The following is a 23,319-nucleotide window of genomic DNA, read 5'->3' as shown; positions in this document are numbered from 1 at the left end:
CGAATCTCGTCTCTCTTTATGGAAAGCTAAAATGTTATCTTTCGGAGGTAGGGTCACCCTTATCTGTTCGGTCCTTGAAGCTTTACCTAATTACTACCTTTCGCTATATAAAGCGCCGACTAAGGTGATTCAAGATTTGGAGGTTATTATTAAAAAGTTTTTGTGGGGCGGTTCGACTGATGTTCGGAAAACTCATTGGGTGGCGTCCCCTCGGAAGGTCGGGGGTCTGGGAATTTGTAAATTAAAAGTTTCTAATTCTGCTCTTTTAGCTAAATGGGGCTGGCGTTTCAAAACGGAACCCGAAAGCTTATGGGTTAAAGTTATCTCAGCCATTCATCTTGGGTTTTCAAACTGGGATTTCCTTCCGGTTAAAAAATCTGTTGGTGGAGGGTGGAGATCAATTGATTCAGTGATTAATAAACCTGTTGCTCATAATATTTTAATCCGTTCTTGTTTCAAAGGCGTTGTTGGTAACGGGGAAGGAGTCTGCTTTTGGTTGGACCCTTGGCTGTTGGATGAACCTTTAAAGTTTCGGTTCCCGGGTCTTTTCAGGTTGGAAATGGTTAAAGGCTGTTCGGTCAAGGATCGTGTGGGTAGTGATGGGATCTGGTTATGGCATCATGAACCAACTGAAGATGATGAAGCTTCTGAGTTGACTGGGCTTATGGATTTGATCCGGAATTTCACGCTATCGAATAGAAGGGATGCTTGGCGCTTGCTTGGCTGCAAATCCTGTTGTTTCAGCGTTAGCTCCGTCAAGTCCATCGTTTTCAATTCCATTGATTTCAGTTCTAGGTATGTTATGAAATGGTGCTCTTGGGTTCCGATTAAATGTAACCTTTTTGCTTGGAAAGCTGAAATGGGTAGAATTCCTACAGTCGAGGCAATGAAAGAAAGAGGTTTGATTATTGAAGATGAAGTTTGTCCATTATGTAACTCCGAGGAAGAAACTGTGGATCACTTGTTTACATCGTGCTTCGTCACTTCGGTAATTTGGCAAAAGGTTTGTGCGTGGAGCCGTGTTCCGCTTTTCTTCGCATTTTCTTTTCGAGATCTTCTAGAGATGTATAATCACTGTGGAAAAAAGAATGAGGAAATAGAGATTTTTCATGGAATTATTTTGATCACTTGTTGGTGTGTTTGGAAGGCTAGAAATGACGCGAGGTTTAATGGCTTGCAGATCAAGATCGATGATATTTTTAGCGATATTAGATCTCTAGGCTTTCTTGGGTTTAGAAACAGATCCAAGTTTAAAAATATCCGTTGGTCGGATTGGTGTAAATTTGTAATTATGTAAGCCTGTGTTTGTTTTGTCGTCCCGGTTTTCGGGTTCGGTTGGTTTTTATAGAAATTCTCTTAAAAAAAAAAAGAACTTGGGGGAAGGGTTTGGTGTAGGCTTTCTTGGTGGGGTCTTGGTTCGGGTTATTGGGGTTTTTTTTGGGTTTTGAAACTTGTGTTTCGTATTTTCACAATATTTTATTATTATTTTCCTTTCATAATATATATAATTGATATATTTCTTTTCTCTCTTTTTTATTATATAACTATGGTGAGATAAGTTTGATATTACTGTAACACCCTTGTCATTATTTAATGGTTTTTTGTAAAGTATACGACAAACAACATGTAATTATGACTACATATACTTTGTAAAAATACGGGTTTGTTTGAACTTTACAATTTTAAAATAATACAACATAACATAATTGAGTACGTCGTTTAAACATTTCAAAAGTTGTTTAGCAAACAGTTTACATCATAAACATTGTTTAAACCGAGTTGATTTATGCGGAAGCTTCAAGAGTATGTGTTCGGTCCTTCAAAGGTTGCTTGATCGTCACCCATAATCCTTGAGCACCTAAGACTGAAATGTTTACATAAACATTTATATTAGAATGCTTAGAAATGATACTTGATCGAAACTACGATCGAAATGAATTTGAAAATTTACAATTATATAAAATTTATAAACATTCAGGCCCTACCGTAACTTACGGTTTCACCGTAAGTTACGGTGGTCAATTTCCAATAATGGTCCACCGTAAACCAGTAGACTCACACCGTAAGCTCCTGACCTCTACCGTAACTTACGGTACTACCGTAACTTACGGTACTACCGTAACTTACGGTAGTCCCTGTAAATACATCTTTTGGTTGCTTTGTTCATTATACTCAATGCCTAAATCTCGGATTTCGCTCTTTCTAACATACCAATTAGTTTCTCGAAATTCTAATATGTTACATATGAACCAATATCAAAGATCAATCAATCATATTCAAAATATCATGCATATCACGTTATATCAATTTACTAATGTGCAAGGTTCAAATTACGGGTTTCTTATGAATTCTTAACCCGTTTTACCTATCTACTCCTTTTGACCCGTGAAGGGAAGTTAAACACTTTTAACTATACATCTATATATATAAGCGTACCTGGCTCGGGTCAACATATTGACCCGTTTTAAGACCTTGTCTCTATAATATGCTAATTCATAGCCTCGCTAATTCATAAACCAATTACCCTGCGAGCATGAGACTCGACATACACTTATTAGTCGTTAATTGTCAAATGGTATAAATATTACCATTTGACCCGTTTGGTCTAGACTACCAAATATTTTGTGCTTAATATTAAATGGTGTTGTTTTAAACTTCAACTCTTTTTCGTCTACACATGACTAATTCGTCGTTTTACTCTTTTTATTCGTTTAGGCTTACCTTAATAAGTAGTAATTCAAAAACTCATTTTATATATATGTCATCTCGTGACCAATTACCATTTCCCCCATTTTACCATTAAACATGGTTTATCATTATTTTATATGTCCCGACCCGTTACATTTCGTGTCGGAACCATATTCCAAATATAGCTTTTGTCGTATTTACAACCTATGAATAAACACATAACTTACAAAAGAGGGCGTAAGCTTTACTTACCTCGCATCCAAATTACGCTTTCCTTTTCGTACCTGCTCCGTTTGACCCGCTTCATTCCAAGCCTCCATCTAGCTTGTCAAGAGTCAAACTATCATCATAATTCACAAGGTGGTTAGATTAGTCATTATAACCACGACTATTCCACCTTACGTGTTTTCTATGTCAAAACTACTATTCGACTCCGTCCATGGTTAGTTTAACTCTTCAAAAGTTAACTACCCTTAATTATATGATATGTGCATATAAGCTAAATCGACTTCATAATTAAAATTTGTATTACCCCACATCACACATAATTAGTCGAACTAGGAAATTACGCGTTTGATTCATAATTTCAACATATGAACATTGTGGGCATAATTTATAATATCAACAATCAAGTTTCGTATCACTGAAAATAGGCTGTTTTTGGTGACCTGTTTAACCTGTTTACAAGTCTTCAAAAATTATGATTTTTTTTATGTGGCGTACCTCTCGGAGGGGTAGCCCTTGTGTTAAAATTTCAAGATCTAACTCTTTACCAAAAATTCGTAAAAATTCATCTACTAAGCTGCAATCAGATTCGTCACTTCTGACTGCAGCTTACGGGAAAATTCATTAAAAATTCCTCGTTTATCCGATTGACGAAATTCCAATTGGAGATTCTTCTAATAACTTAATACTTTCTACAGTAAGAATTTGAGATCATAACTCAATTCCTAAATTGAGTTATGACATTCGTAATGGGCTGCAAATTCTGCCAGAAAACGCAGCTTGAACCTTTGATACGGAAAAATTCATAAAACGCTCAATTTTAGTCGAAAAAACGCGATTTCAGTGGGGTTTTAAAGATATTTCCTGGAATTACATTTTAGACTCAAGAAACAAACGTTTTTGTCACGTTTTGTCCACGTTACAGCCAATACAATTCGGCTGTAAATTCTGATCAGAAGCTGTTTGAATTCAGTTTTCAATCGAAACATGTTTATGATATTATAGCACTATTTTTAGCCATCAAAAACCCTAAAAACATCACATTACACGAATTTAGCATCATCACACTTATCACCTTCAATGGTGATCATGAATTCACAAGATTTAGACCTAATTTCATCATATGCTTGTCTAGGGTTTACTCCTAGACACTACAATGTTCCTATTTCATCATATAACGAACATGCATCAACAAATTTCGAATATCCTAAATTCATGAGAATTTCAAGTAGGGAATTAACATCAAATTTTACATACCTTACAACCCCCTTGCAATGGGGATCAGTAATCTATGCTCGAATTTTCGTTTTGGACCAGATTTGCACCTCCAATTTGAGAGTATTAGTAAGGATTTTAGGGTTTGAAGAAACCCATCGCCTCCTGCTTCTTTGTACGACCAGACATCCCCAAATGGGGTGTTTGGTTTTTGTTTTAATTAAATTAGCAACATAAGTTTCGATTTTAACATCTTTGGCCCCTTCATTTTCCTTAGTTCATAATTTAAGTGTTTTAACCCACTCATAAGTCACTATCTAACTAGGTTAGAATTATTCCTAGTTAGCTTAGTAGGTTCGGGAAGTCGTAACCCGTTTTACTTTAAGTCCCGTTAAATCGGGCCTTTTATAAACTTAATTACTTAAAACTTTGATTCGTTTTTATTTAATATTAGGATTTCTTATTTAAATCCAAATATTTGCCGGGTTATTTTTACTAATAACGGTACGTTACCCGTCTTTTAGTATTAACAGAGTTTAATTACCAAGCCCGTTTTCGGGGTGTTACAAGTCTACCCCCCTTAAAGAGGTTTCGTCCTCGAAACCTTGCTTACATAGTTCATTGAGTTCTAAACTCAATGCGTTTGACCTGAGTAATCTCTTAAGCATTATTCATATTTTAACCAATTGTTAGTATTACCAGAAAAATTTTGGTAATATCTTTTTGGTTACAGAACCTCTACGTACCTCATACGACATAATGTAATTTGAAATAACGTAATTCCGTTATTTCTACTAGTTTAGTTAACTTAGCGATTTCCATCGCTTTTATATATTATCGAACTCTTGGTGAATCCGTTACCTTGACCCGTTTAAAGGTCTTTAGTGAAATATTTCACTTTTAGCAATAATTTCTTTTGTTTTCAGATTTATTTATTCGGTTCAGTTATACCGAATCCACCGCTTACAAGCAAACCAATTTTTTTTATTGATTTGAATTACTGGCCTTAACCGGTCTTACTAACTAGACTTATTAGTCCCGTTACTTCTCACTGCTCGCTTGGTTATAACGTGATTTTACTTCACATTACATTTCCTAACCGTGATCGTGTCACATCGTGTTTAGTTTGTATCAACCTTTCATTTTTGAAAATATCACTTTTCGAATATATCGTCTTGCGCCTATCAGTGTCAAGACTTGTATCTTTCATGCTTACTATTTAAATTCCTATCAGAATTTATGTTTGTAAAAACGCTATTTCTTACTAAAACCGAAGTTTTAGTTTTAGGATCTTCTCTTTAACTTTTGTCAATTATCCATACCAGGATATTGACAGTCCATAATTTATTCTTTTACAGTCTTAGTTTTATGCGGGGATTCTCAACCGATTCCCTCGCTTTATCTAATTAACCCGTAGGTTTTTATCACTTAGCCTTATGGGCTATTTTGATTAGACTTTCACCTCTTTAGGGCGAAGTCCTTATAACTTCTTTCTAATCATGACCCATGCGTCGTTTTAGTCCCGTAGATCTTTCATTTGTTTATAACCCTAAAGGTGTTGATCCCGTAGATCACTCCTTACTCATGTCATTCTTAAAACACATGTTTGGTGTCAAGGCACCCTGTTTTTGTTCGAAGAATTATTTGGTTTCAAGCTTAGGTCCCGTTAACCTTAATTGTAGTTTCATGGCTATAATTGTTTTCTTTCGGACGATTTTCCGATTTTATGACTTCTCACGTCATTTATGCGTCAGTTCTTCTTATGCTTACTGTTATTTGATTTGCATATATTCTTATTTGGTTATATCCCATTACCGGGCTCATTATTCTCTTGCATTTAACGCTACCTTTTTCTGGCTAGCGCTCACTTGTGCCATTCGGCGTTATATTGTATTCAACATGTTTGACTTATTAATGTGAAATCCATCACTTATAAACAATCAACTTTATTCTTTATTCAACCCATTCGACTTCGAATAGTTGAACATATTTACTCACAATTTCTATATACGAGATTTTATAGTCATAACTCGTAATCCGAGTCTTTTGACTTTAAATTCGTGTTCCCGTTTCTCGGTTTACGCATGTGTTTAAATCCTTACCCATCAACCGGGTACTTTACCGAAGTCATTATTAGTGCAAGCATTCCGGTATACATTAAGATTTCGTTTTAATTTGTTTGGTTGTCTTAGCGAAATCCATCGCTTTTATTCAACCAAACCTTTATTCTTTATTTGACCATCCTTGACAGTCTTATAAACTATGAATGATGATTATCATCATCATTATTTCTTTACTACAACCAAAGTCAACGACTTTGATCGTTTTCTCATGTGGGCAATACCTTTGTTTCTATGACCCAGCGGGTCATTTATACTTTGGTTTTACAATGCCCTTTTTGTCTACCATGGTTGTTTCGTCCAAAATGACTTATGTCACGAATTTCCTTGGGTCTTTTGTTTCTATGTGCGCCATACATCGTTTTTATGGTTCCCGCGAAAACCATTTATACGAGTATGCCCATAAGATTTCTTAACCCTAAGGATCCTTTAAATTTTCATTCATCTTGACCTTACTACATCGGACATAACTGCGCTCATTATAAGAAGCTCATGCTATCATGTGTTCACTACTTACTTGGCCAGAGTAAGCGATCAACACATGGTACGCGTGACCTTATTATAATTACCACATCACGTCCCATGTAAGTAACTCCTCAAATTATCTCCATATTTATGATTTCATTTGGTAAAACTTTATTTAATTGTTAGTTAACAATTATTAGTTTTAGTCGTTTATCCTTGAACATTTAAAATGTCCCTTTTTATAAACATTTATTCACATTCGTTGATGTGATCATTACTTTTCTCAATAAGATTTATATTGAGAATACTTACTTGGATGATCACTCTCGTCCAAGTTTCTATATAAACTGAATTCTGTTATTGTCTTGTTATTCACAATTTGTGATACATATTCTCTACTGAATTTCTCTTGGAAACGTCATCCTGGATAGGTAACCTATCCAGGTTTTCCAAGTTTCATATTCTATATGCAACTGTCATTCACTATGTATGTGTTGCATATTACTGTTTGTACTATAAGTTTAAAATGTGCACCTGGTAATGCTTGCCCCAACGGACATTCCTTGCCATTACTTATTTGCGATCGTTACGCGATTTAGGTCCTTGATTAGTATGCTCTTCTTGTCACATCTCGGACCGTTCCATCACCATATCCGCAATTTGTTAAACTCTCGCTATCTTCAGATGCGAGTGTCCTTCAATTAAAACATTTACAAGAATTAGTAATATCAACTTCAATAATCGCCCGTATTATAATACAAGGCTTTTCTACTATACGCATCAACGCGCGCAATTTTGTCAACTATATTTATCATTTAATTGAGGTAACGTGTATCACACGATAACCTTATGTGTTGTTCACAACATTTCAACACATAACAAACCATTAATATACATGTACTTACCGGATTTGCGATCAAGCCTCGAACCGAACACAATTTACTCTTTAACCATGAGCTCTGATTACCAATTTGTAACACCCTTGTCATTATTTAATGGTTTTTGTAAAGTATACGACAAACAACATGTAATTATGACTACATATACTTTGTAAAAATACGGGTTTGTTTGAACTTTACAATTTTAAAATAATACAACATAACATAATTGAGTACGTCGTTTAAACATTTCAAAAGTTGTTTAGCAAACAGTTTACATCATAAACATTGTTTAAACCGAGTTGATTTATGCGGAAGCTTCAAGAGTATGTGTTCGGTCCTTCAAAAGTTGCTTGATCGTCACCCATAATCCTTGAGCACCTAAGACTGAAATGTTTACATAAACATTTATATTAGAATGCTTAGAAATGATACTTGATCGAAACTACGATCGAAATGAATTTGAAAATTTACAATTATATAAAATTTATAAACATTCAGGCCCTACCGTAACTTACGGTTTCACCGTAAGTTACGGTGGTCAATTTCCAATAATGGTCCACCGTAAACCAGTAGACTCACACCGTAAGCTCCTGACCTCTACCGTAACTTACGGTACTACCGTAACTTACGGTAGTCCCTGTAAATCCATCTTTTGGTTGCTTTGTTCATTATACTCAATGCCTAAATCTCGGATTTCGCTCTTTCTAACATACCAATTAGTTTCTCGAAATTCTAATATGTTACATATGAACCAATATCAAAGATCAATCAATCATATTCAAAATATCATGCATATCACGTTATATCAATTTACTAATGTGCAAGGTTCAAATTACGGGTTTCTTATGAATTCTTAACCCGTTTTACCTATCTACTCCTTTTGACCCGTGAAGGGAAGTTAAACACTTTTAACTATACATCTATATATATAAGCGTACCTGGCTCGGGTCAACATATTGACCCGTTTTAAGACCTTGTCTCTATAATATGCTAATTCATAGCCTCGCTAATTCATAAACCAATTACCCTGCGAGCATGAGACTCGACATACACTTATTAGTCGTTAATTGTCAAATGGTATAAATATTACCATTTGACCCGTTTGGTCTAGACTACCAAATATTTTGTGCTTAATATTAAATGGTGTTGTTTTAAACTTCAACTCTTTTTCGTCTACACATGACTAATTCGTCGTTTTACTCTTTTTATTCGTTTAGGCTTACCTTAATAAGTAGTCATTCAAAAACTCATTTTATATATATGTCATCTCGTGACCAATTACCATTTCGCCCATTTTACCATTAAACATGGTTTATCATTATTTTATATGTCCCGACCCGTTACATTTCGTGTCGGAACCATATTCCAAATATAGCTTTTGTCGTATTTACAACCTATGAATAAACACATAACTTACAAAAGAGGGCGTAAGCTTTACTTACCTCGCATCCAAATTACGCTTTCCTTTTCGTACCTGCTCCGTTTGACCTAGGGATGGGCTTTTTTTCCCAAATACCCGTACTCGTACCCGTACCGTACCCGTACCCGTACCTGTACCCGTACCGATTTTAGGTATTTGGTACATGTATCGGTACCCAGTTTTATTGATTTTGGTATTCGGTACTTTCGGTATTGGTACAGGTACGGGTACGGGTAAAAACGGGTACTGGTACCGAATTCTATGAATACCTTTAAAAGTTTTTTATTATTATGTTTTATTTCATATTATGGTATTTATAGTGTACTCGTATTGATTTTACCTATATGGTACCCGTATCGTATTGGTACTCGTACCAATTTTACCTATTCGGTACTCATATTATATTGGTACTCATGTCAATTTTACCTATTTAGTACTCGTACAAGTGCTCAAAAATTAAATAAAAACAAAATGGTACCAAACGGGTACTGTACCGAAAATACCCGTACCAGTACCCGTACTCGTACCCGTACCGTACCTATATATTTGGTACGGTATTTGGTACCTAGTTTTGTTCAAATTCGGTACCGGTATTTTCGGTACTGGTACGGGTACGGGTATAGGTACGGGTACTGTACCAATCCCATCCCTAGTTTGACCCGCTTCATTCCAAGCCTCCATCTAGCTTGTCAAGAGTCAAACTATCATCATAATTCACAAGGTGGTTAGATTAGTCATTATAACCACGACTATTCCACCTTACGTGTTTTCTATGTCAAAACTACTATTCGACTCCGTCCATGGTTAGTTTAACTCTTCAAAAGTTAACTACCCTTAATTATATGATATGTGCATATAAGCTAAATCGACTTCATAATTAAAATTTGTATTACCCCACATCACACATAATTAGTCGAACTAGGAAATTACGCGTTTGATTCATAATTTCAACATATGAACATTGTGGGCATAATTTATAATATCAACAATCAAGTTTCGTATCACTGAAAATAGGCTGTTTTTGGTGACCTGTTTAACCTGTTTACAAGTCTTCAAAAATTATGATTTTTTTTATGTGGCGTACCTCTCGGAGGGGTAGCCCTTGTGTTAAAATTTCAAGATCTAACTCTTTACCAAAAATTCGTAAAAATTCATCTACTAAGCTGCAATCAGATTCGTCACTTCTGACTGCAGCTTACGGAAAAATTCATTAAAAATTCCTCGTTTATCCGATTGACGAAATTCCAATTGGAGATTCTTCTAATAACTTAATACTTTCTACAGTAAGAATTTGAGATCATAACTCAATTCCTAAATTGAGTTATGACATTCGTAATGGGCTGCAAATTCTGCCAGAAAACGCAGCTTGAACCTTTGATACGGAAAAATTCATAAAACGCTCAATTTTAGTCGAAAAAACGCGATTTCAGTGGGGTTTTAAAGATATTTCCTGGAATTACATTTTAGACTCAAGAAACAAACGTTTTTGTCACGTTTTGTCCACGTTACAGCCAATACAATTCGGCTGTAAATTCTGATCAGAAGCTGTTTGAATTCAGTTTTCAATCGAAACATGTTTATGATATTATAGCACTATTTTTAGCCATCAAAAACCCTAAAAACATCACATTACACGAATTTAGCATCATCACACTTATCACCTTCAATGGTGATCATGAATTCACAAGATTTAGACCTAATTTCATCATATGCTTGTCTAGGGTTTACTCCTAGACACTACAATGTTCCTATTTCATCATATAACGAACATGCATCAACAAATTTCGAATATCCTAAATTCATGAGAATTTCAAGTAGGGAATTAACATCAAATTTTACATACCTTACAACCCCCTTGCAATGGGGATCAGTAATCTATGCTCGAATTTTCGTTTTGGACCAGATTTGCACCTCCAATTTGAGAGTTTTAGTAAGGATTTTAGGGTTTGAAGAAACCCATCGCCTCCTGCTTCTTTGTACGACCAGACATCCCCAAATGGGGTGTTTGGTTTTTGTTTTAATTAAATTAGCAACATAAGTTTCGATTTTAACATCTTTGGCCCCTTCATTTTCCTTAGTTCATAATTTAAGTGTTTTAACCCACTCATAAGTCACTATCTAACTAGGTTAGAATTATTCCTAGTTAGCTTAGTAGGTTCGGGAAGTCGTAACCCGTTTTACTTTAAGTCCCGTTAAATCGGGCCTTTTATAAACTTAATTACTTAAAACTTTGATTCGTTTTTATTTAATATTAGGATTTCTTATTTAAATCCAAATATTTGCCGGGTTATTTTTACTAATAACGGTACGTTACCCGTCTTTTAGTATTAACAGAGTTTAATTACCAAGCCCGTTTTCGGGGTGTTACAATTACCCAATGTTATCATATCGCTATAAATATTATTTGATATTATTTACTGTTATGAGACAAAAATAAAGCACCCAGTTCATTAAAAAAACGTGATTACAATGATATTGCTATCGTACCGTATCAAACAACAACGGTAGCAGTATGGCGATACCTAAATCCATTTTTATGATTTACGGCTTCGATAATATTTCATTTGTACAACTCTGTCTGCGGCGATATACTGAGTATGATGGTGATGATGATGATGATGATGTCTGCGGCGATAAATGAATATCGGTACCAGTATTGTGACGATCTGAACCAATTAATACTGTTCAAACACGGGTGCCGCCGGTACTAGTGTTTGTTTTTATTGTTTTCGTTCGATGTAAAAAAAGCGCATATTGATTTATATACCGAGTGCATCTATCATACCGGTACTGTAACGAATCAAAGCAATACCCATCCAATGCTTAGGGTAAGATACCGCTGCAACGCGCGGAGAAATACCCTAGTTGAAATTATCACAAAATCTGTAGATCACATGGACCAATTGAAAGCCTTGTTAATTTCTATTTAAAATGTCTACACAGATGCATACATAATACATTTAACTCACATAAAATCAAGTTTTAATTTTTAAAATTTTATTTTCTGAACAACAATCGAAATTTATTCAATCAAAGGGAAAACAACGGGAGATAGTACATTAAAGATCAGTACCAAGAGCGCCAAAGAGAGTAACAGAACTTTTGAAATACTAACCAAAAGTTTGAATCTTATAAGTACATTTAAGTGGGTAGAACATGATTATTTATTTGTAATCAAATACTTAATTCCATATAATATTTGTTATAAAAGTTGTAAGGTTATAGCTGCAATTTGTTAGAAACATTAATGCTAGAATCATCATCGCGGGCTCAAACAAGATTTCTCAAGAATTTCCTCGCCATTGAAGCCTAACTAAGCCATACGAACCAATCATAGAAGCCTAAGGCGTTTCCTCGATTAGAAATATATAAACATTAGACAAAGATTGCAACTAGAGTTGCTCAAATATTACCAGACAAAACCGACAAGCATCAGGGTCGAGAATCATGACTTGCTTCCGCAAGCATGTTGAAGATGCATAACCAGTATTGCACCAAGTAGAACCCTAACCAGAAACATATTTGCAGCAGGATTGCAAACATATACAACTGGGATGTGTTTTTGGGCCGGCGCGAAATTATCAATAGTTTAATCCCAAAAATAGATTTTTACAGTGATAAATAAATTTTATGAAATCTTTAATCACAAATTGTAATAAATACATGGGAAATATGATTGATACATCAAAACCTTCATCCATCAATAGATATTGAAGTATGACCATGACTATCGAGTAATACTTCATGTCAAGAAACACCTCAGCTCACATATAAGGCCTCACTTGTAGGATCTTGTGCCTAGCCAATTACATATTAAGATATGATATAAAAATATGAATTGCATATAACATGTTAAGACGTATATAATCTATAATTTAAATTCTACAGCATGATGATAACTTAAAGTAGAGGTGGTAAGATGAGCCCGTCAGGTAGGTGGTGTGTGTAACAGGCCAAAACAGGTAAACATATTGTGTTAGTACGGGTTGAAAATTTGAGACACGCGGGTTGACCCACAATTACAGTTTTGTACATGTCTTTAATTTTATTTCGTTTACCAAAACAATATAGATATGATAGCAATATAAACCTCAGAATAAAAACTATTTAGAAGGTTAAATGCATCTGTTTTAGTGTTTACATGACTTTCAACCCGTTCAACCTGTTCCCTTTTAGCTAACTATTAATTCGACCCGTTTTAGAGAAAACAAGATCTACCTTTAATGTAAACCGTGAATCATGAAAAACAATATTTTAATTTAAACCACGAATCACAAAAAAAAAATCAATATAAAAAGAGGCAAAAGCCAGTAATCAGTTATAATTAACACGATAATATTTAACCACGAAACGAAACACTCGTTATAGAGTGGTAACTACTTCATCAGTATTTTTCTGTCAAAATAAATGCAGCATTTAACTGGTTATTACCTTATATGTAAGTATTGCAATGCAATTTAGTTGACTTGTCTCTCCCTAAACTCCTGCAGCCGCTTTTGCCTCAGAATCCGTCTTACCCTGAATAGAGTTTTAAGAAGGTGATTTATATGAAAGGATATTAACAACAAAATTGTGAATTATATATTTAAACCATATGATTGATAGATGTATATTTGTCACAATACCAAACACTATTTTCCATGGTCCATTATATTATTTGTCTGATAAATCTATATCACATAATCATTTTCTATTGAGTAAACTGCCATTTTGGTCCCTGTGGTTTGGTCACTTTTGCCACTTTAGTCCAAAACTCAAACTTTTTGCATCTGGGTCCCTGTGGTTTCAGTTTTATTGCCATTTTGGTCCAAAAATGAAATCAGATCATATTTGTCTTATAAAATCCTGCAATTTTGTCATTTTCCTCAGGGGTAAATCAGGTCATATTTGTCTTATAAAATATGGTATTTATTTATAAAAGAGAAATGATCATTTTGCCCCTGCGGAAAATGACAAAATAGCAGGATTTTATAAGGCAAATATGACCTGATTTCATTTTTGGACCAAAATGGCAATAAAACTGAAACCACAGGGACCCAGATGCAAAAAGTTTGAGTTTTGGATTAAAGTGGCAAAAGTGACCAAACCACAGGGACCAAAATGGCAGTTTACTCTTTTCTATTAAAAAAGCATAATCATTTTCAAAATGCACATCCAAACACCCTCTACAAAGAAGTTCAATGTCGTACCCCAGATGAAGAATTTCGAATTTTCCTTGTAGGTGTCCTCATGGTGACAAATTCCTCCGCTGATGTAGGATGAACACCAACGGTCGAGTCAAACTGCGCCTTGGTCAACCCAGCTTTAATAGCGACAGCAAATCCCTGTATTTTACATGAATTAGATCATCAAATAAAATAGTGAAAAACAAGAATGTATATAGAAAATGTAACTATGTAAGTAACCTGAACAACTTCTGCTGAATCTTCACCGCACATGTGTAACCCGACCACTTGGTTAGTTTTTGCAGACACTATAAGTTTCATGAAAACTCTATCTGGAAGGCCCGATAGAGTAGCTTTTAAGGGCCTAAAATTTGCTGTATAGACATCGATGTCACCGTATTCTTCTATCGCCTGCAAATTATGTATGAATTAGTAGATGTATTTGCTAATAAATATTATACGTTAAATTTCGACCCGTTTACTTGAGTGTCACCTGTTGCTCACTAACACCGACTTGCCCGATTGGTGGCTGAGAGAATACTGCAGAAGGTACAGCACTACAAAACAATCAAAAGTAAACAATGAGGCATGTGCCGCACACGGTTTTAAACAATGGGTCAAATTAAAAGGGAAAAAATACCTAAAATCGGGTTTTGTAGGTTCGTTTGCGAAAAGGGTTTTGGCTAATGCTCCGCCCTCCATCAAAGCAACAGGGGTTAGATTCATTCTATCGGTAACGTCTCCAACTGCCCAAATCGATGGAACCGACGTACGTGAATATTCATCAACCTAAAGTCATCAGACATACAAGTTATGATAATATATGAAAAATGACCCCGAAACAAACAAATAGACAAACAAACAAACGCACCCAGTATAATCACACTCGTAGCAAAAATGACCCCCAACTCCCCAAGCATGTATTCTATAGGGATGTGAATTTCTGACACGACACGAACCTAACACGAAATGTGCGGGTTTGGGTTTAGTCTAAACGGGTTCGGGTCAGTTTCAGGTTGAACCCGCGAACCCGTTTAGCTAAACGGGTCGCGTTGCGGGTTGACCCGTTTAACCCAATTATATTTTATTATATTTTTTTACAATATGTTTTATGTCATAAATTAAATTGGGTGTGTATTTTATGCCATAATTATAACTTAAAAAGAGAAACTAACATAAGATTTTATAGTTTAAATGTGAATTGTAGTATATACATATGTGTTTTTTTGTAGTAGATTTTAATTTTAATATATTAATTCGCAGAGAAATATAAAAAAATAAAAAAGTTCGGGTTGAGCAGCGAGAATATCCGGGTTCATATTATGACACAATTTTCAGGTCCGGGTGGTGTTCGGGTTCGTCTAAAATTTTCATGTTCGAGTCAGGTTGAACCCACCAACCCGCAAACACGACCCGTTTAGCACCCCATTATTATATACAGACCACAAAAGGTCAAAAATTAAACATACTAGTATTGCTCCATTTTTGTCCAGTTTCACACCCACAGTCTCCAATCCCAAATTCTGCAATGTCGAACAAATACAAATGGAAATGTCAGGTGTTGTGATATGTAAATACTTGCAACTTAGTATTTGATTCGTATTTTACTCGAAAAAAAGTACCTTTGTATTGGGCTTGCGTCCTGTGGCGAACATAACATGTGAGAAGCCATCAACTGTTCCTTTATTAGTCTTTAAGGACAGCGACCCATCTGCAGATTTGATAACTGCTTGTGGCGATTCCTCCGTGTGGAACTCAATTCCTTTTAATGACATTTGTTCGGCTACAAAGTCTCTAACCTATTCAAGTCAAAAGGTTGTTTTTTTTAACACAATAGCTCCATAAACAAGATAATTATACTACTGAGAGACTGACCTTCGAACTGTAGTACTTAGATTTTTACTACAGACCAACCACTAGTGGTGGAAAAATCGTTTATTTTTTGGGCCAAAAAAACCGGTTCGGTTTTTAAACATCGGTTTTTAAACCGGTTTGGGATAACCGGATAAAAAATCTGTTTTTTTTTTTTACAAACGAACCGGTTTTTTAACCGGTTTCAAAGATCGAGATAACGAATTGGTATCCAAACCGTCGGGCCGAGTCCGCTTGAAACCGTTTTTTTTCAAAAACCGGTTTTTTTACAAACCGGATTGGGGTTTTTTCGTTTTTTTTTCGAACGTTTTTTTTTTGTACATGTCTACCAACCACCCTTCTTAAGAAAACATTTGTAATAAATCTAGAGATAGCAAAATGGATTCGGGTCAAAATGAAAAATTTTGGTTTCGTTTGGGTTGGTTGACCCGATACATTTTGTCAGCTGATAAAAAATACACTAGATATGAATTTCAAACAAAACGATATTGAAGGTTTTATGCCATTCAAAATACTCCTTGGACCTGTTTCCTTTAAGCTAAAGTTTTCATTTTACTTGTTTGACCCGTCAAGATGTAAAACGTAATCCGAATCGACCCACTTGTAAGTGCATACGTCTATATTGCTACCTCTAGGGGAAAAACACTCTAGTTAGCAAGAAAGGGTGCCTCTGACAAATTGCAGAAAGAACTAACGAACCGAACGAACACAAACAAGGCATTGTTCGTGTTTGTTCGTTAAGAAAATAAATGTGTTCATGAACATTTACGGAACGGGATTTTATGTTCGTGTTCGTTCATTAAGGAAACGAACGTGTTCATGTTCATGTTCGTGTACGTTCGTTAATTTTAGGTAACGAACACAAGCAGATGTTCATGAACACAAATGAACAAAAACAAACACAAACAACTGAAACAAGCATTCATGAACAGAAACGGGCATATATTAAAAAGGTATGTAATATACTATACACTAATAATTATTAAATATATTTTATTAGTAGAAATTTTGAAGTATTTAAATAAAATATATAACTTTAAAACTCTAATGAACTATCGAACACAAACGAACATTTTACCAAACGTTCACGACATAAACGAACAAATGTGGCCTCTGTTCATGTTCGTTCATTTAACTAAACGAACGAAATTTCTTGTTTGTGTTTGTTCATTTATTGAACAAACGAACTTCCCGCCAAACGGTTCACAAACTGTTCGTTGAACGTTCGGTTCGTTTGCAGCCCTAGTCAATGAAGCATTGTACTGGACATTTTTCGTTTAATAAAACTCTTCTTCCAAACGGTAATTTTTCATTTGCATTGCAAGAATAATGGTTTCTTTGTAATGAAAAGCCAAATATGTAAGTTTCAAAAGTCAAATCTCTTTTAGATACCATACAACTCTTGTTTGCAATTTCTCACCTCTTCATCAAACCCACGTAAAACCTGCTTTTGACGAATAAATACATGTACGTCACTTTGCAAACCGTTGAAAATACCAGCAAACTCAAGTGCAATATAACCGCCGCCGACAATTGCAATTTTTGTCGGTTTCGATGGTAAATCGAGGGCGGCATCTGAATCTATCACATACTCTCTTCCAGGAATATCGGGAATAAATGGGCGTCCACCAACTGAAACTAAAATATTTCTTGCAGTGTAGAGTTTCCCATCAACATCCACTGTGTGTGGGTCCACAATCTGCTTGCAAAAATATACAAAATACACGTTAAAAATTGTATGTTCGAACAGCAACGGAGCCAACGAAGTTTTAGTAGGTACCATTTTCTATTTGCATTCTTTTGAGAATGAAACAATTTAGTGGATTGGGATATTTTGTTGCACAACATAATCAAAATTCATTTCACAATAATGTAGCTTTTTTTAGTGACACAGTGAAATAAAGTAAGAAATTTAAAAAAAAAAAAAAAAAAAAACAGGTTCCTTTTTCCATAAAAAACCAACATGCTTTCACATTCGTGCCGTTTTAGTCATTGTACTTCTTTTTTTCTTTTTTGCATTTGAGTCATTTAAGATGTCTTGTAAACCGTTAGAATCATTTTGTAGCTAGCTATCGAAAAATGATATATTTTTATACAAAAATGTTAGATTTATATACAATGAAGAATTTCATATAGAAAAAATAATGGTTACACTATGACCCGAACAGCACACAAAGACACCTTTTAATGCTCCAATGCAAAACATGGTGCAGTGAAAGTAAGGTGGTTATTAACGAAAGAAAATCCCAAAATTTATATCTCAGAGTCAATATTATCAAAGTCAAATAGTCAAGAGGTGTTCTTTTTGTTCACTATTTTAGCAAAACTCTGAAAATACTAAACTCAGGCTTACAATTTATAACCGTTGATTATAAAAACCTGAAAACCAATTTTGGTTTTATCCAAAGATAAATGTTTGAGAAACACCATTATCGTCCCATTTCATCATTCTTCAAAACATAATCACTAAAACAAATATAAAAATATTGCAAAAAATAAAATATAAACAACATAACCTTTCCACGTCCTTCGATCAATTTGACGCCTGCATTATTCAAAATGTTTTTGTAGATTCCAGTTAGACGTTGCAACTCGGCATTCTTATTAGCCATTAAAGTGCTCCAATCATGTGTTGGTTCAGAGTTGTATGACCATCCAAAACCAAGGCTCTCCTCAAATTCATGAGAATATTTAGATGCATAAACAAGCAGCTTCTTCGGTACACATCCACGAAGCACACACCTTCATTCCAAATATATTAGTATATTAGTTTAAAGCATAAATCATATTAAGGATAAATAGATATATAGTTAAATTCACCATAAATGTCAGAAATCACCAACACAATCTTTGCTTGTCAATAAGAACGCAATAATTACCATAGTCACTCAATTAAAGTGTTATAAGCATCAGTGTCGTAAAGATCGGGACTAGTTGGCGATTAATCGCTAGTTAGTGGTCACTAAGTAATTTTTTGTTAATCGGTCCATAAATCAGTCGTCGGCCCCAATTGGCCCTAGTCGACCGGCCAAAAATGGGTCATTTCGGTCATATTCCAGCCAACACCTATAAATTCCGGCCAGTTTCCAACCAAACCATGTAGATTCCGGCGATTAATCATGTATACTTAAAAAATGGGTCGATGAGGTGTTAAAACCTGTCTACTTAAAATACTTACCTATAAAAATATGTGTGTGTGTGTATGTATATAAAAAACTGAAAATTCACATAAAAATCCCAATCCGATTAATCGCTAGTCGGTACCCCACTAGCCGACTAGCACCTAGCGATTTTTTCAACTATCTTAAGCATGATCGTAACACTCCAAGTAAACCATTCCAGGATATTGTCCGCTTTGCACCCGATGGGTTGTCCATCCAGAAACTCACGCTTTTGTTTGTCACCCGACGAATTGTTCGCTCGGGCAAAACGCGTCCAGGTAGAGAATCTACACCCCCTTGTAAGGAAGGCTTCGTTGTCCCCCTAAACCAACGTGGGGCTTACATCTCCACCCTCGTAGGGAGCCCAGTGTACTCGTGTCACAATATTATCCGCTTCGCGGCCTGTCCCTGACGGTTGCCAATCCAGATTCTCACGGTTTTGTTTTTCACCGGACGAATTGCTTACCCTAAACCCTAAACCGTAAACCCTAAACCGACCTAGCTACCTATGTGAACCTTACAATAATAAACCTAATAAATCCAGTATCAACCAACCGTAACTGTAACACTCCAAGTAAAGCATTCCAGGATATTGTCCGCTTTGCACCCGATGGGTTGTCCATCCAGAAATTCACGCTTTTGTTTGTCACCCGACGAATTGATCGCTCGGGCAAAACGCGTCCAGGTAGAGAATTTACACCCCCTTGTAAGGAAGGCTTCGTGGTCCCCCTAAACCGACGCAACCCTCACAGGGAGCCCAGTGTACTCGTGTCACAATATTATCCGCTTTGCGGTCTGTCCCTGACGGTTTCCAATCCAGATTCTCACGGTTTTGTTTTTCACCGGACGAATTGCTTACCCTAAACCCTAAGCCGACCTATGTGGAACTTACAATAATAAACCTAACTAATCCAGTATCAACCAACAGTAACTGTAACAACAACATCAACCATCAACTATAACTAAATTTTAAAAAAATAAAACAAACAAAATCATAAACTTACGTTCCACCAACACCTCCAGTAGTCTCAGAAGAAATAGTAGCAAACGGAAGCTCACAAACAGCAACAGACGCCCCAAAATTAGCGGCAAATCTCGAAGCCCTAACACCACCACTACCAGCACCAATAGTAAACAAATCAAAGTCATAGCTTCGCAGCTCGGCGCCGTTAGTCGACTCGGCTCTGGTGGAGAATCGGCGGCACTTCCGGTTGCTATCGGAGAGAAACCCTAGGGCTTTTTTGGAGAGATTTAAGGTCGGTGTGTAACAGCTGTATGATGATGGTGATTGTGAAGTGATAAGGAATGGAGAACGGTTGAGGATTGATAATTTGTGACGGAATATGAAGGTTTGGAGAGTTGAGGAAGAAAGAGTGGTGCCGAGCTTTGGTGTGCTCAGAGATGTCGCCATTGTTGTTCTTCTGGAAAGGGTTGCTTGCAGTCTTGCAGATGACGAATTTTGTTTGTTTGTGGAGTGTGTTTTATACTTGTGATTTCGGTAGGTATTAGGGGAGGGGGTGGTCACTAGCGATAGAATTCTATCATTCACAAGCACCAATCAAGTATGTCATCAACCATTTTTTTACCACTCATAACCTTTTTTGGTGGCAATGGTCATCACTCACCACCACACCCAACAATTTCCCCAACCAACAATTCCACTCACAAAATCTGACCATCACTGCGTTAATTTTTACATGCGTTATACTTTGGAGCATGCCATCACGCGTTAATTTTATGGTGGCGGTGGGAATATTGAATTTACCACGCATTGAATTTGCCATCACGGAATTATAACGGGACCGCCCCCTGTCCCCTTAGCGGCACTTGCTATAGTAGTTGAAAGAGAATACCTTACATAGATAAAAACAACAAAAATAATTTTTTTTGAACGGAACAACGTGTCAACCAACGTGATATCGGGTGATGTGACTAAGGTCGACTACTCGACCGCCGCCAGCCCCTTGGCTCTCCCAGATGTGCGGAAATCCGATCTCCATCCGCCCGAAAGCACAATAGTGGAATAATCGGTAAAACATCGCCTCCCATCCAAGACGAATCGACGCCACCCGTATTCGCCCTTCACCTGCATGCCGCAAAAAATAATGGGGAGAGTGAGAGTCGAATCTGGGTCACAAGGAACAACAAGTCTTTCCCCAACCACTACCTACCGAAACTAATGTTGTTTGGTTAATATCGGTTCGGTTCGTTTGTGTTTTATGTTTACTTTTTAAGACTCTGATATAAATTTTATTGAAAACGAAATATGTGTCGTTATCATACCAAACTGATTGAACAAAATTTGTATTTGAATTGGTACCGGTATTTATTTTTATTGTTTTTTATTTATTTATTTATTTATTTTTTTGATAAACTAGCATTGTATCACTATTGAAAAAAACAATTGAAATGCAGCTAAACTAGCAATTCATGGTTAGGAGACAAGTTTCATTTAAATAACATTACTTTTAACACATCACACTTCCCCTTCATTTTCGATAGAAAATCCCATGTCCTCACTCCCCTTTGTGTGTTTAACTTGGTTAATTCATGCATGCTTGTGTGAAAGTATGTGAAACTTAAATATTTTGAGTTTAAAGTGCAACATACCTTACCTTTTTTCATTTGCCAACTTGAAACACAAAGAAACCCCCTTCTCTTATTTTCTCTAAAATCGACTAAGGAAGAAGAACCACCAACCCTCCTCTTTGATTCACCAAATCACTTAAATCAAACTTAAAACCTTATAGGTTTGAGAATCCAAGGAAGCTTGGAGCTTAATCTTGGAAGTGGATTTCAAAACCCAAGCCAAATCCATCATCCGGACCCATAAATTAATTGTTGAGGGTGTGGATGAGTAGTTCAAGAATATTTTCAGGGGGTGCGGTCGGGTTTTTTATCTAAAAAATATACTAATTTTTTTCAAGGGGTGCGCCCGCCCACCCTGGGCTTCACCTACGTCCGCCCCCCACCCCCCCCCCCCCCCTGGTGTGAAAATCTTCCCTAGCTTGTCTATTGGTAAAATACCGCATCTCATCTTGTTAATCTTAGTAAAATGTCAATTTTGTGAAACAATTGTTAACCAAGTGATATGAGTATTCCAATGTATCATTTATGGGTCACTGGAATTTATAGGCATAGGAAGAAGCCTTGGTTACTGTGTTTTTGGTAAAAACAAACTAATAAAGGGTTTACATGGAAGAATTTGGATGATGAAATGGTGTGGTTTGGGTCGTGGGTTTGGTGGTATGTATGTGTATTCATGATGCATGTTTGTGTATGTTAAAAGTGCTTGTATAGTGATTGTTGTTAGATGATAATTTTCGTAATTTGCTAGATGTGATTATGTGATGTTTTTCACTAAAAACGGGTGTACATATGTATGTGTTAGGGCTATGGGTTGTAAGTATGCATATGGAGGTGATATGTGCTTGACGGTAATAACTTAGATGGTTTTTGTTTTACTCTCTTACTGATGACATATGGTTTTACAAAACCAATTGTCAGACAAAGTAATATTTCAAACTTTAAATAAAAAATATGATTGAACTAAACATGTTTCACTATGACAGTAAACCGCTTTGAAATTATGTTACTGTCATTTGAGAGACATCTAATTATTAAATATGAATTGTTTTTTTGTTGCTTTTTTTTTTCTACATGCGAAGAGAAATATTATCGGATCTAAAAGGCTTATGATATCTAACTTGATCCCTGTTAATTAAAACAATTATTGGTGGGGATTGGGTCTAATTGGCAAATCCATTGTAATTCAGTTGTTGCTCCCTTTGAGGTCAAGGAATCGAGCGCCGCCAAAAGCGGATTTAGTGTAACTTAAGTCGTTAAAAAAGTGAAAATAAAAAAGGGAAAATAGTTATTATATAATAATAACTTGAAAGAAATTGGTCTTTAACATTTGGTATGTGCGGGAATGGCATGTTGCAACGCGCGTGTTGTTTATAAACTTAAGAATTTTCGCATCACTTATAGTTATACTAAAGACATTCAGAATCCACATTCCGCCGCAACACATGGGTTGCATTAACTCGTTATTATTAGGGGGTGAAAGTGCTCCACTTTTCATCACTCACCACACTAACTAGCTTC

General features: G+C 35.8%; 1 protein-coding gene and 1 long non-coding RNA gene across 3 annotated transcripts; both read right to left on the bottom strand.

The window, feature by feature from the left end:
* Positions 1-1,698: 1,698 nt before the first annotated feature.
* On the bottom strand, positions 1,699-11,371 carry LOC110884046. 2 transcript variants are annotated; one of them, XR_002560872.2, is made up of 5 exons: positions 10,858-11,371; positions 9,674-9,715; positions 8,533-9,082; positions 4,171-7,978; positions 1,699-3,028 (listed from the first exon to the last, which is right to left on the bottom strand). It is a non-coding gene; the product is annotated as an uncharacterized LOC110884046 (long non-coding RNA). The 2 variants fall into 2 exon arrangements; XR_004870571.1 differs by having other exon boundaries at positions 4,171-9,082.
* A 1,202-nt stretch (positions 11,372-12,573) lies between these two features.
* Positions 12,574-20,670, bottom strand: LOC110884045 (glutathione reductase, chloroplastic). The gene is made up of 11 exons (XM_022131718.2): positions 20,217-20,670; positions 18,568-18,793; positions 17,472-17,750; positions 15,802-15,978; positions 15,649-15,702; positions 14,820-14,968; positions 14,673-14,736; positions 14,420-14,590; positions 14,204-14,338; positions 13,446-13,532; positions 12,574-12,812 (listed from the first exon to the last, which is right to left on the bottom strand). The coding sequence occupies exons 1-10, from the start codon at positions 20,621-20,623 to the stop codon at positions 13,491-13,493; spliced, it is 1,704 nt and encodes a 567-aa protein (XP_021987410.1). The 5' UTR covers positions 20,624-20,670; the 3' UTR covers positions 12,574-12,812; positions 13,446-13,490.
* Between the last annotated feature and the right edge of the window lie 2,649 nt (positions 20,671-23,319).

Source organism: Helianthus annuus, chromosome 10 (assembly GCF_002127325.2).
Source record: "Helianthus annuus cultivar XRQ/B chromosome 10, HanXRQr2.0-SUNRISE, whole genome shotgun sequence".
Taxonomy (NCBI): Eukaryota; Viridiplantae; Streptophyta; class Magnoliopsida; order Asterales; family Asteraceae; genus Helianthus; species Helianthus annuus.
Note: the sequence above shows the minus strand (reverse complement) of the source record. Positions and strands in the feature narration are given on the sequence as shown.

Excerpts from the sequence above, each read along its gene's own strand:
- LOC110884045 (XM_022131718.2), bottom strand. The coding sequence starts at position 20,623 with ATGGCGACATCTCTGAGCACACCAAAGCTCGGCACCACTCTTTCTTCC. Across the intron at positions 18,794-20,216 it reads ACTGGAGGTGTTGGTGGAAC|GTGTGTGCTTCGTGGATGTG; the intron begins GTAAGTTTATGA and ends TTTGGAATGAAG. Across the intron at positions 14,737-14,819 it reads CCTACAAAACCCGATTTTAG|TGCTGTACCTTCTGCAGTAT; the intron begins GTATTTTTTCCC and ends ATTGTTTTGTAG.